The following is a 13,893-nucleotide window of genomic DNA, read 5'->3' as shown; positions in this document are numbered from 1 at the left end:
AGTCAAAGTGCTTCAACTTATGTTGGGGAGAAGGTTCCCCCCAGCCCCAAGCTCCCAGAATAAAAACTTATGAGACTCAAAATATATTTACAAATACCTAGGCCATATAACTAGGTTTTTCTCTAACTAGCTCATAAAATATCCCATTTAATCCATTTTAAGTTCTGCCACTGGCAAAATGTAAATTAGTATAAATGGGTTATTTTACATTATGGGCTAGTGGACATTCAGTTGAGGGAGTGTTTTTGAGACAGCATGGGGAAGGAACCTTCCTTTTTTCTTCTGGGACATTGACTGAGTAGGAAGGTCAGCTGGGTGCTTTCTCTGCTTCTCTGAGCTAGCAAGCTTTTATCCCAGCATCTAGCTCCTGAGTCTTTAATGGTAAAATTGAACCATTGAGAGTTTGTTAAAAATACCATTTACCGCTCCAACACATGGCATGACCACAAGGACAGAGAAATCGTGCCAGCTGTGGACAAACTGAGAAGCCATCAGATTTGATTCCAAGATGGCAGTGCCCAGCATGCATGGTGTCTGAGTGTGGGAGTTCAGAGACTGCAGAAACAGTGACTGGCCACGACGCTGACTGTGAAACACTAGTGTTTGTATTTCCTGGATGAACACTGGGACTGTCCACCTTCCAGAAAAGAGCTCTCAGGCTCCACAGACACATAATTCCAGCCTCTGGCTCTCCAGTGCTACCCACCATCTGGAGGAGGGCTTCCGGGCTTTAGAGACTCACATTTCCAGTACCTCCCGACACACATCCTGAAGAGGGCTCCCAGAACAGAGGGACACAGAGTTCCCCCCAGCGACCCCCCAAAGGCTCCCAGGCTTTAGGCAAGCACTTCCTGAGGAGACCTGCCAGGATCCTAGGGACACACGACTAGGGTTCAGATGCCAGCACCCATATGACAGTTCAAAATCCTTCTAAACTTCAGTCTCAGGGATCTAAAGCCCCTCCTCTTCTGGCCTTCACAGGTACCAGGCCTGATCATAGTGTGAAAATATACATCTAGGCAAAACACTCATATTCTTAAAATAAATGTTAAATACATATAATAAATATGTGTTATATGGAATTATGCTACACTGGATAATAATGCTGCCTCTGAGAACCACAGACTAACAAAACCTCAGTGTCTGGCTTAGGAAGCATCCCTTTGAGCTATTGGGCTACAGGGGCCATCCCAGACATTCCCAAAACAATACAGGCTATTGTCATTGCTCTTGGTTGCCTCTCAGAACTTGGAGGTAAGACACTATGGCTGAAGACACTACATACTTCGGACAAAGAACCTGAAGAAGTCAAATGGGAACACACCTAGAAGTCTCCTTCCTGCAGACTAGTTCTCATAATAATTAGAAGATGCTATTCAAGCTGCCAAAAGAGAAAAGTAAGTAATCGATAATATAAAACAGCTGTTAAGCCTTAACATCACATTAACTACCCCAACTACATGTTTTCAATAGTTCAATAGCGGTAACATTATTTTGGAAGTAACCAGCAACTGTCTAATTGGACTTATGGTCTACTACAGTTGAACGAAATCATGCCTGGTACTGAAAACATACCCAACTACCCAACTGGAGAGATCATAGGCCCCGGAGAACAATCTATTATTGTCATTTTCCTAAGCCAATATAATTTCTAACTGTTTACTAAATACTTATCCTTATACCCACTATGATAATTTAATATTCTATTGCTGTGATGAACAACATGACCAAGGAAACCTAAAAAAAAGAAGGGTTTGGTTTTGCCTTGCAGTTCCAGAAGGATACGGGTCTAGCCTGGGTAGGAATCAGAACAGCAAGCATCAGGAATGACAACAGTAACACAGGAAATTGAAGGCTTACATCTTGAACTGTGAGCTTGAAACAAAGAGAGTGACCTGGGAGTAGTGTGTCTCCACAAAGCCTGTCTCCAGCAAAGTCACCCCTCCTAAAGCCACCTAAACAGTGCCACCAACTGGGGACTAATTATTCAAATGCCTGAGACTATGGGAGGACATCTCATTCAAGTCTGTGATACTCACAGATAAATGTGACTCTCACTCCTCATCAAAGAAGCTTCTTTGGGGGAGGCCATCAAGGCTGGCGGATCTGGACCCAGGGGGGGCCTGCACAAACTGATGCACCAACCAAGGACAATGCATGCTGAGAACCTAGACCCCCTGTTCAGATCTAGCCAATGGACAGCTCATTCTCTATGGTTATAGGGAGAATGGGGACTGCCTCTGACATGAACTCTGGTGCCCCTGATTTGACCATTTCCCTTTTGTGAGGTACACAGAGGAAAGGGAAGCAAGCTATCCGGATGAGACCTGATAGGTTGTGGTGATATGGTGAGGGAGGAGGTCCCCACCTGTCAGAGGTCTAGGGGAGGGGAATAGGACAGAAGATGGAAGGAGGGTGGGAATGGGAGGATATGAATGAAAGGATAACAATCGGAATGTATTGTGAATAAATTAAATAAAAAATAAAAAGAAGCTTCTTTTTGTAGCAGACAGAGACAGTTGCTGAGATCCACAAGTCAGAATGTAGATAATAGGTGGTTGTAGGGTGCCTAATGCCAAAGATACATCTATAGTGTATGAGCCTGTACCTAAGGCTCATAAAAATTCCTGAAAGAGGGATGAGACTATTATAAGAGCCAGAGGACAAGAACAACTGCTGCAAGATAGTATCTTTTAGACATGACTGGGAAGCTGTCCACATAAAATCATGACAGTAACCCTAGATGAGACTTACTTTATGACAATGCCAGTGCACATGAATGGGGAGAATTTCACAAGGTTCCACCCTAGATGAAGACCCACAGGCAACCAAAGGCTTTGGAGAGAATACATTTTATCTAGGGATGAGTAGTGGAGATGTAGGAAAAGTTACAGGGAGAAAAGGAAGAGGAAGAATGGTGTAAATATGGTATTTATATGAAATCTCCCTCCCCCAATTTTAAAGCTGTGCTTTAGGTGTGCCCAGGAAATGTCCTAGAGGATAAAAACACTTGGATGCCAAATCTGATGACCTTATGAGCCACATGGTGAAAGCAGAGAGCTGACACCTGTAAGTTGTTCTGTAACTTCCATATGTGTGTCACAACACACACACACACACACACACACACACACACACACACACACACACACACACACACACGCACATGCACAAAGTAAATAAAAATGTAACAAAAGAAGTGCTTCATCTAATTCCACTTTCTGGAAGTTACTTTCTTCCTTAAATATTAGAATTTAGAGGGAAACCCTATTAGCTCAGTGCTTTCCTTTTATTGAGGTTTTTAATGATTTAATAGATATAAGCTATTTGGATGATACATTTCTCTCTATGTGAGACTTTTATGCTTTCTCTTTTATTAGACATTGATTAACTTTATTGCTGTTATCAAATGTTTGCGTATGGTTGTGTATTATCCTCCCAGATAATCCACTTAATATCTAAGAGATCAGTACTGCTAACCTCTTCTTCACATCTGATATTGGCAATTTGTGTTTCTTTTTCATCCATGGCTGTATGTTTTGATTTTTTTTTCCAGAGATCTAGCTCTTTGTTTCATTGATTTTTCTCCACTGTTTTCATTTCATTGATTTCTGTTCTAAGTTTTACAGTATTTTTTCTGCTTGCTGTAAGCTTACCATGCTTGTTTGGCTTGTTCATAAAAAGAAAGTTTATATTATTGATTTTAGATCTTTATTCCTTTCTAATATGTGTATTTAATGCTGTAAAGTTTCTAAGCTCTGATTTGTTGCATCCTGTATATTTTAATAAATTATGACTTCATTCAGTTCAAAAGTATTTTTACTTTCTCTTAAGACTTTTTTATTGACTCATGTGCCATTTAGAAGTATGATATTCAGTTTAAAAATACTGGAGAGAATTTTCTAGCTTTCTTGGTATTACTGGTATCAAGTTTAACTCATTGAAGTACGAGAATATGTCTTCTGTGATTTCTATTTTTATTGAATTATTTTTTGTGATTGTCTTAGTTAGGATTTCTATTTCTGTGATGAAACACCATAACCAGAAAGCAAGTTGGGAGAAGATGGTTTATTTGGCTAACACTTCCATATTGCTATTCATCATGAAAGGAAGTAAGGACAGGAACTCAAACAGGACAGGAACTCAAACAGGACAGGAACCTAGAGTCAGGAGCTGATGCAGAGGCCATGGAGGGGTATTACTTACTGGCTTACTCCCCATGGCTTGCTCAGCCTGTTTTCGTATAGAACCCAAGACCACCATTCCAGGGACGGCACGACCCACCATGGGCTGGGCCCTCTCTCATCAATCACTAACTATGAAAATGTCCTGTAGGCATGCCTACAGCCCAATCTTCTGGAGGCATTTTCTTTTCTTTTCTTTTTTTATACATTTTTAATTGAAAAATAAAATAATTCATATTACATCTCATTTGCTATCCCATCCCACGCATCCTCCCATTCCTCCCTCCCTCCCGCTTTCACCCCATTCCCCTTCTCTATGACTGTGACTGAGGGGGGCCTCCTCCCCCTGAATATGATGCTAGGGTGTCAAGTCTCTTCTTGATAGTCTGCTATCCTTCTTCTGAGTGCCATCGGGCCTCTCCATCAAGGGGACATAGCCAAACATGGGGCACCAGAGTTGGTATGAAAGTCAGTCCCCACTCTCCACTTAATTTTGGAGAATGTTCTGTCCCTTGGCTAGATCTGGGTAGGGGTTTGATAATGACTACACATATTGTCCTTGGTTGGTGCCATAGATCGAGCAGAACCCCTGGGCCCAGATCTGCCTATCATAGTGTTCTTCTTGTAGGTTTCTAGGACCCTCTGGATCCATCTATTTCCCTATCTCCTATATTTGTCTCACTTAGAGTCCCAATAGGATGTCCTCACTTCTATCCACTTTCCTGGTAAATGAAGACTTTCATGGGACATGCCCCTTGGGCTAGTGTGCAGATATAAGTGAGTATATACCATTTGAGTCTTTCTGCTTCTGGGTTAGCTCACTCATTATGATCATTTCCAGTTCAATCCATTTGTTCACAAATTTTGGAAATTCCTTGTTTTTAATAGCCGAGTAGTATTCCATAGTGTAAATGTACCACAGTTTCTTTATCCATTCTTCTACTGAGGGGCACTTAGGCTGTTTCCATGTTCTGGTTATTATGAAGAAGGCCTCTATGAACATGGTTGAGCATATGTCCTTGTTGTATGCTGGAGCATCTTCAGGGTATATTCCAAGGAGTGGAATAGCTGGGTCTTGAGGAAGCCTTATTCCCAGTTTTCTGAGATAGCACCAGACAGATTTCCAAAGTGGCTGCACTAGTCTGCATTCCCACCAGCAATGAAGGAGTATTCTGGAGGCATTTTCTTAATTGAGATTCCCTCCTCTCAGATGACATTAGTTTGTGTCAAGGTGACATAAAACTAGCCAACACAGTGGCCTATGTCAGATATGATGGTAAGTGCATCATGTGAACTTGAGGAGAATATGCATTTATTCTGATATTTTGACCAAACATTCTGTGTCAGTTAGATCAAAATGTTTTATCTTTCTGTTCATCTCAATTGATTCAGTTTACATATTTTCTGTTTGTTGTATTTATTTCTAACAGAGGTGATTCTACTTCATTCGCTCTCTTGGCATATCACTAAACCATCTTTTTCAAAAAATAATCTGTGCTTATAATAGAGATTATCATATGTACACTGAAATAATGCAAATATACCATCAAATAACAACACATATAATACAGGAATATAAAAAATTGTCTGTGCCATTGCTTATAACATTTGTGACATTCATTTCATTATGCATGTGTTATAATTATAAATGCATGGTTACTATTATTGTTCTGAGCAAAGTTAACTTTTAAGTCAAATAATGAATAAGACAAGTATAATCTATTTATATATTTTATTCCCTTCAAATATCCTTTCTTTCTTCCTGTGGATTCCATATTCTGACTTATATATTTCTTCTGAAGAACTTGAACTAATATTTTTAAGACATCCCTGCTAGCAATGAAACACTTAATTTTTATTTCTTTTATTTCATTTTTGAAGCATAATTTTGCTGGTAATCCAATTCTAAGTTGATTTTTTTCTTCCAGCAATTTATGGTTTTACCCTTTGCCTATGTGTATACTGACAAGATTTTGACTATAATTCTAATAACTTTTATCCATATGGAATATGTTTTTATTCTCTTCAGATTACTTTAAGGTTTTCTTTCTGTCTTGTTTTCTGCAGTTTAAATATGATCTATCTAAATGCTCTTTTTCTTTTCAAATTCCTACTTGCTGTCCTCTGGGTAGCTGATGGCTGTTGCTTGAAGTATGTCATTCATTTTGAAACATATTCTGATTTTATTCAAATATTTCTTCTGTACTGTTCTCACTCTGTTCTCCTTCTGGTATTCAAACTATGGGTATGCTGTCTTGTTTTTTATATCATCACACACTACTCAGATGTCCTCTTCTGGTTTTTCTCTTTCATTACTTTCCTCTTTGAATTTAAGTTTGAGAAGCTTATGGCTCCAGTCTTAAGTGCACTAATTTCCCCGTCAGTTGTGTCAGGTATACTTGTGAGCCCATCAAAGGCATTTCACTCTTTTCACTGTATTCAGAATTTTCCTTAAATTTCTTCTAATTCCTTTTCAGAATTTCCGTCTCTCTGCTTACAGTGCCCATCTGCTCTTGCAGTTTGTCTATTTTTTCCATTAGAGCTTTTAATGTATTAATCATAATTGTTTTATAGACCTCATCAGATAATTAAAAATACACATATAATTAATTCTAAAGCTTGCTTTGTCTCTTCAAACTGATTCTGTGTGTCATCAAGTTTCTCTTGAAAACTAGACATGAAATATTGAGTACTAGACGTGAGGAAAATAAACCATTAAATGTAGTGAGTTTTTTTTCTTTTAGATGTACATATATTATCTCTTCAATTAAATGCAAGATCGGCATATAAAATTATTTGTAGGTATTAACAAATTGTTCCTTAAGAAGTTTTTGCAAAGGTTAAGAGTTTGAATTTTCTTTTTTTTTTTAAGTTAATGATCTTTTTATTGGAAAAAAATAAAAGACTAGCATTTACAACTTGGAATGGACGTAAATTATAATTTCCTGAACAGCGACGTTGATGGCTGTGCTCAAGCCCACAGCCACAGCCTGCCCTGCTGGCTTCAAGGCTCACAAAGCTTTAAACCAGAGTCCAGACACGCTCCCTTGGTAAACATTTCTTATTAAAAATTTGTGTGATCTGGTGACAGCCTTCATGTTCCCTTCAGTCTAATACAATGTACTCAGCACCAAACCATGTACTTGGGCATGCCACCAGGGTGTCACTGTCACCATGGGATTGGAGCACTTGAAGTACAAGAGGACTCTCCTACTTCTAAGGCTGTGTCGCAAAGTTTAGCCTTCACCCATTTTCTGCACATCATCCTAAGGTAAACCAATTATAAATGTTTGTTTGCAGTAAACTGGCTACTGACAATTTATCAGAACAGATTGGACTAGAACCCATCTGACAGGATTTTAAATTTGTTTTTTCCATTTTTCAGTTTTAATACAAATGCCTGACTGTGCTCAATCGTCAAGCTGCATGCATGAGAAACTGGCCAGCCCAAACAGTGTATTAATCATTAGCAAATGGAACGTTAAGGAGTCCACTAAGAGCTTCCTTACAAGGTAGTATGGGTATTTATACTGTAAAACTAATGTGGGGGGGCTTGATCTTTAGGGGGCAGGACCACCAACCAATACATGCAGATTTTTGTGTGTGGACAGAAGGTACTTTTGACATTCAGTTTTTGATAGATAGAAACAGAATGAATAAATGAACTTTTTTCTTTTTTTTTCTTTTTTCTTTTTTTTTTTTTTTGTAAAAGGTAAGTAAAAGATTTCAATTTGATTCTTCTAGAGGGGGAAAAGTAGTTGAAAGTAGGTCTTCATTTTGCAGTCATCATCTGTACAAATTCTTCATAGTTGACTTATCCGTCTCCATCAATGTCTGCTTCTCTGATCATTTCATCTACTTCTTCATCTGTTAGTTTTTCTCCTAAGTTTGTCATGACATGGCCCAGTTCTGCCGCACTAATGTAGCCATTTCCATCCTTGTCAAAGACTCGCAATGCCTCACGGATTTCTTCTTCGCTATCTGTGTCTTTCATTTTTCTAGCCATCATGGTCAAGAACTCTGGGAAGTCAATGGTGCCATTCCCGTCAGCATCCACTTCGTTGATCATATCCTGCAGTTCAGCTTCTGTTGGGTTCTGACCCAGTGACCTCATGACAGTCCCAAGTTCCTTTGTTGTGATGGTGCCATCACCATCTTTATCGAATAGGGAGAAAGCTTCCTTGAATTCAGCAATCTGTTCTTCAGTCAGCTGATCAGCCATGGTGCGAGCCAAGGAAGAGCGGAGCAGGCAAGGGTGGCTGCACCAGCGCAGGGGCTGTGACCGCCGAGGTGCCTCTGCTGCTGTTGCTAACGCGCTACCTGCGTTGTGCGCTGAGCCTCAGCCGCCGCCCGACTGCGAGTAACGGCACCACGGACACGAGACTCCCAGCACCACTGCCGTAAGAGTTTGAATTTTCAAAGGTTGATAGGTCAGTGATCATAGATGAGCCAGTTCACCAGCGAATAAGACCCATGATCCTCCACTTCAGTCACACCACATGCAGTGTTCATTCATTTAACTCACCGAATACATTTATCATAAAAGAGATCAATTGCTGTGTTGCTCCCTAGAGAAATGTACTGCTTACTTAGGTAAATATTGTTTTATGTCTTTACACACAATATGCACATGTACATGTGTAATATAAATGGGCTCATATTGTATACTGATCTGTCATGATTTTTTTCAAACATAATATTTTTATTGATTATTTTGGGGTTGCATATAATGTCCCCCAATCATACCCACTTTCTCTTCCTCTCAGGTCCACTCTCCCACCCTTGTGCCACTCCAAAAAACCCACCAAGTCCAATTTATGCTGCCCATATACTCATTGGAGAATGGTCAAACTCCCAGTGCCCAGTCCTTCAAAGATAACTGAGTCTTTCCCCACCCCCACCCCCTGCCAGAAGTCATCAACTGTTAGGAGCTACATTTCAGGGCCCATATCACCATTTTTAAAGAGTTCCTGTCTTGACTGTTTCTTTTGGGGGCGGGGGAGAGGTTGTCACAGAAGCCTTTAATGTCCCCCATTCTCAATTATGAATCTACAGTCGTCGATACCACTGTATAACAGCCAGCAGCAGCATGGATCACGGTCTTCTATGTAGTTCCCAGCAACAGCACAGATCACAGACATCCACATGACCTCAGGGGTAACATGGACCAGGGGCCTCAATATGGCCTCAGGCAGCAACATCAATGTGAGATTTTATATTACTCTGACTAAGTTCCAGTCTATATTCAACATGTGCTGTGGCTTCACATATCAAAAGCTTTACTTCCCTTCTACTGCCCATGTTTCATGTCTCATCTATTGTGTTCAGCAGATAGAATATGTATCTTGCCCTTCTTCTAGCTGTTTTTATGCTGTTATTGTAATGGAGCTCCACTGGTAAAGTGATTAGCTGCAAAAGAAAACAAGCATCTATGGTATTACTAAATCTTAGACTTCGGGTAGGCTAGTGTTCCTGGGCTGTAACACAAATAAGTGTCAAATTCTCTTCAATATTATCATAATACTAATTACAGGGAGTTCAACAACCATTTATTTATTTAGGCATCATAACACAAATGGAAATAGAATAGCAGGCATATATGAAAATCTTGTGTTAATACTACAGTTCAAGATGAAACACTGGGCACTTCTTGCTTATGATGGCAGCAAGGCAAGGGTGGCTACTGCCATAACAATACTGGACCTATCAAACTGCAAACCTCAGTTATTGCAATAAGGAATAAAATACATGAAAGTTGGAAAAGACTACATAACACTGTCCTTAGAAGGCATGTTGACCATGCTCTAACGAGTATATGGACAACACAACTGAACTTGGTGGGTCTTGTTGGGCAGACACAAAGGTGGGAGGGTGGATATGGGAAAGCGAGTGTGATTGGGGTATATTGTATAAAATTCCCAATGATGTCCTTTTTAGATGGCATCATTGCATAGACTAAAACTACCAATGAATTGGAATTCTTTTACTGAAATAGTTAGTGATTTTAGCAAGATCATAGAACACAAGGTCAATAGTAAACTAATATATGTATATATAATATGTAAGTGCAAAATTAAAATAAATGTCTTCTTAAATGATAGACACATATTTAAAACAATGAGAATAAGTATAACAAATGTACTATGTCAAAGGGTTTGTTGGTCAAATTAGAGCCTGTGTGACAATCAATTCACGCACCATTTTTCTCAATATTATTCTCTAAGAATACAGCTGGACCCATTTATTTCTGTACTGTGTATGTCTGCTTGGCCACTGTGACACTGTAATCAAGTAGTTGGGGCAGAAACTGAGTATTCCATGAATATTAGAACTTTTTGTTCATTTTAACCTGTTCTGTGCATTTATTTACTACTGAAGATTAAGATAAAAAGATTGCCTTTATTACAAATTTCTACAAACTAGAAAATCCAAAGATCTATTACAATTTGTTTCTAAACTAAACTACCGCAAATTCCAGGAAATCAGACACTGCCTGCCAGCCCCTGGGAATGTGTGCATGCCCAGGATCTTGGTGGCTGCTTGCCCACCAGATGGACTCATAGGGACCCGGGTCTTAACCATGTTCCACACTATTTGGAGCCCTCTCACCTGTGGGTTACTGGTGCTGTTGTTGTATGGGTCTCAGATCAGTCCTTGGGTTGTTGAACATTCACTGCGGACCTGCCGCTCAAACAAGCTGTGTGTTCGACGCCGCCATCTTGGGTGTCCCGAATATTCCACAAATTCTATTTGCATTCTTTCTTAACCCCAGACTTGAGGCTTCGAAAGCTCACAAAATACTGTTGACTCATTCTTGCTTCTTCAGATCAAATTAAACTTAAATCATACGTGAACATTCAAACGTCACACATTTTATATAACTTAGAGGTTGACACCTTTGCAAAAGATTGTCCAGCAGTGTGGAAATCTGAAAAGCTGTACGACATTATCAGCAGTAAGTACGGACAGTGCACAATTTAAATTGGCTCTAAATTTCTCCCTATTTTAGTATTCTCAGAAGGATCCCACCCTCAATACAGGCAGAAAGTGCAGAGATGTCTGCATGGCTGACTTCTCTCTTCATGCTCATTTCCGTCAAGACTTCTTAGTTTCTTCTCAACCTGAATAAATCTTTTCATCCTTGTTATAGAATCTTTCTGCACAGAAAATAATGTGCAGACCCTTCTCCTGGGAAAGGCACTTTGAACCGCCCTTCAGATTTTTTTCACTGTGTTCTCAACTGGTATGTTCTCAATCCTGGGGCAAAGGCAAGGTTGACATTGGGGTTGAATGTCAGCTTCTTCATGACCTTACAAGGGATGTAATAACAATTGAGATGTAATCTGAATAAATTAATAGAAAACCATTTCTGGCTGTAGGACTTCTGAATCATCAGATGAGTCTTCTACGTTGTTCCTCCGCAGAGTTTCTGGTTCCACGACCGAGTCCAATATCTCTGATGGCTCCTCCGTGGTGATGGGCAGAAGCCTCAAAAACTAGCTCCAAACAAAATCATTTAGTCTTGGAAAAGACCAGAATCCAAGCCGCGACTAGCAAAGTGTGCTAGCAAATGAGGTTCTCATAAGAGAACTTTTACTAACCCTTTCACTAGGCTACTACAGTGAAAAGCAGGGAAATTATTCTCAAGGTTAGTAAAGATTTACAAAAATGGAGTGATATGCTTATATATTAAAAGACTGCGTATTCTTTTCTTTCTAATTTTTTAATCTTTGAAATTACAATTATATCATTTTCCACCTTCTCTTTCTTCCATCCAACTCTTCCCAGTCACTGTCTTCTTGATGTCCCTCAAATTCATGGTCTCTATTACTTTCATTGTTGTTAAACACACACACACACATTTGTCGTTATGCATTATAAATATTATATGTTCATACACATATATACAACATGTTCAGTGTGTATAAAAGTACTTGTATGTATATAATATCAGGACTGACCATTTGGTATTGGATAACTAATTAGTTGGCTCTTTCCTGGGGAAAATTATTTCTCCTGTTCTCAGAATTTCTTAGTTACCTGAAATTCTTTTAGAGTTGAGGCCCCATAAAATTTCCCCCTTTCATGTTAGATATCTATTAGTATCATCCTTGTTCAGGACTATATATACTTAAGATGTATTCTCAATCCTATAGATGGATGACAAAAAAAATATATGACAAGAAAAAACTATCAGGATTTTAAAAGAACTTGACAAATTAATTACTGAGTTGGCATGGAAACATAAAATAATAAAATATTTAAAATGATCCTTAGAAACTAACAATTTTATGGTTCTGGTACATTTATATAAATCTAGACAATATGGTATTGATATGATCACAGACACCTTTGATTACATGTTAGCAAACTACAAGCTGTGGGCCTGACTTATACTAGCAACTTTTGTGTACATTCTTGTGGCTAAGACTCATTTTCCTGTATTTGGTTTGTTGGCTTGCTTTTGTTTAGACAAGGTCCCTTGATGCTTAGACTGTCGTTAAGCTTTTTTATGTAGTTGACAATTACCTTGAATTCCTGATACTTTTCTTCTTTCTTAAGAGAGTGCTAGTATTAAAGCCATATGGTATCAAGCTTAGGTAAGTTTTCCATTTTCAAATGGTTGGAACAAATCAAGGAACAATATTTCATGGCATTTGATGGTTATTTAAAATTCAGATTTTAGTGTCTATAAACTTTAATTGAAACTTAACCAGACAGAAAACAACCTCTGAAAATTACCACCCACTGCTTCTACAATCAGATCCCCTGGCTTTAGGATAGGAGGCTCATCAACTGATGAGCTGGAGATGTGTTCTGATTGCAATTCATGGTGTATACAGAAACATGGGTGAATGAACTCCCGACTTGTTCCTCTTTCTTCTCCACTAGATTATATAATGCCAATTTTTTCCATCACTGTGTTTCTCTTTTAAGTGATATGGACAGAGATAGTGATGTATATGATCTTTCTCCCCCTCTTGCTACACTAACCAAACTACAGTAATGTAGATAGTGTGGTATTGGCATATAAATAGACCAGCCGGTGGTCAAGGAAACAGAACAAGATCGCAGAAATCTAAATGCACACTGTAGTTGATTAGTTTTAGATCAAATGGTTTTGAAACTTACTAGGAAACTAGAGGGTTGAAATGACAAGGGAAATCAAAAAGAAAAACCAAGCTTATTACTTTCTATAGTAATTGGAGTGGATCTAAAACCAACTGTAAATGTAGAAACATAAATTTTGTAGACAAGAACATAGAAGAATATGTCTGTGACCGTTGCCTAATCCAAGATTTCTTGATGATGTTGTCAAATATGAAGAATGAGTGGAAACTCGTGAATTGAATGGTTTATGATTGAGAATATTGGGCTGGAGCGATAGCTCAGGGGTTAAGAACGCTTGCTGTTCTTGCAGAGGACCCAGGTTCAGGTCCTACCATCCACACGGCAGCTAACAAACTGACTGTGATTCTAGTTCCAAGAGATCTGGTACCTTCTTCTGATCTCAGTGATCACTAAGCACATACATATATGTAGGCAAATTACTCATACATATAAAATAAAGAATACATCATTTCAAAAATAGATGAAAATGCAAAGTCTTACCATGTGAACCCTTGGCAAAGACACACAACAACTAAAATGTTTATGCGCTGCTGGTGGGAAGGTAAAACAGTACAAGACTTTTGAAAGCTGTTGCAAA

General features: G+C 38.9%; 1 protein-coding gene across 1 annotated transcript; it reads right to left on the bottom strand.

The window, feature by feature from the left end:
* Positions 1-7,538: 7,538 nt before the first annotated feature.
* LOC311601879 (calmodulin-alpha) lies at positions 7,539-8,590 on the bottom strand. The gene has a single exon (XM_084789597.1). It carries the CDS (start codon positions 8,404-8,406, stop codon positions 7,999-8,001), a length of 408 nt encoding a protein of 135 aa, XP_084645723.1. The 5' UTR covers positions 8,407-8,590; the 3' UTR covers positions 7,539-7,998.
* Between the last annotated feature and the right edge of the window lie 5,303 nt (positions 8,591-13,893).

Source organism: Acomys minous (assembly GCF_964271855.1).
Source record: "Acomys minous genome assembly, chromosome: 7".
Lineage (NCBI taxonomy): Eukaryota > Metazoa > Chordata > Mammalia > Rodentia > Muridae > Acomys > Acomys minous.
This window is presented reverse-complemented; position numbering and strand designations above follow the sequence as displayed.

Bases quoted from the DNA above. Each gene is read 5' to 3' on its own strand.
- LOC311601879 (XM_084789597.1), bottom strand. From the start codon at position 8,406: ATGGCTGATCAGCTGACTGAAGAACAGATTGCTGAATTCAAGGAAGCT.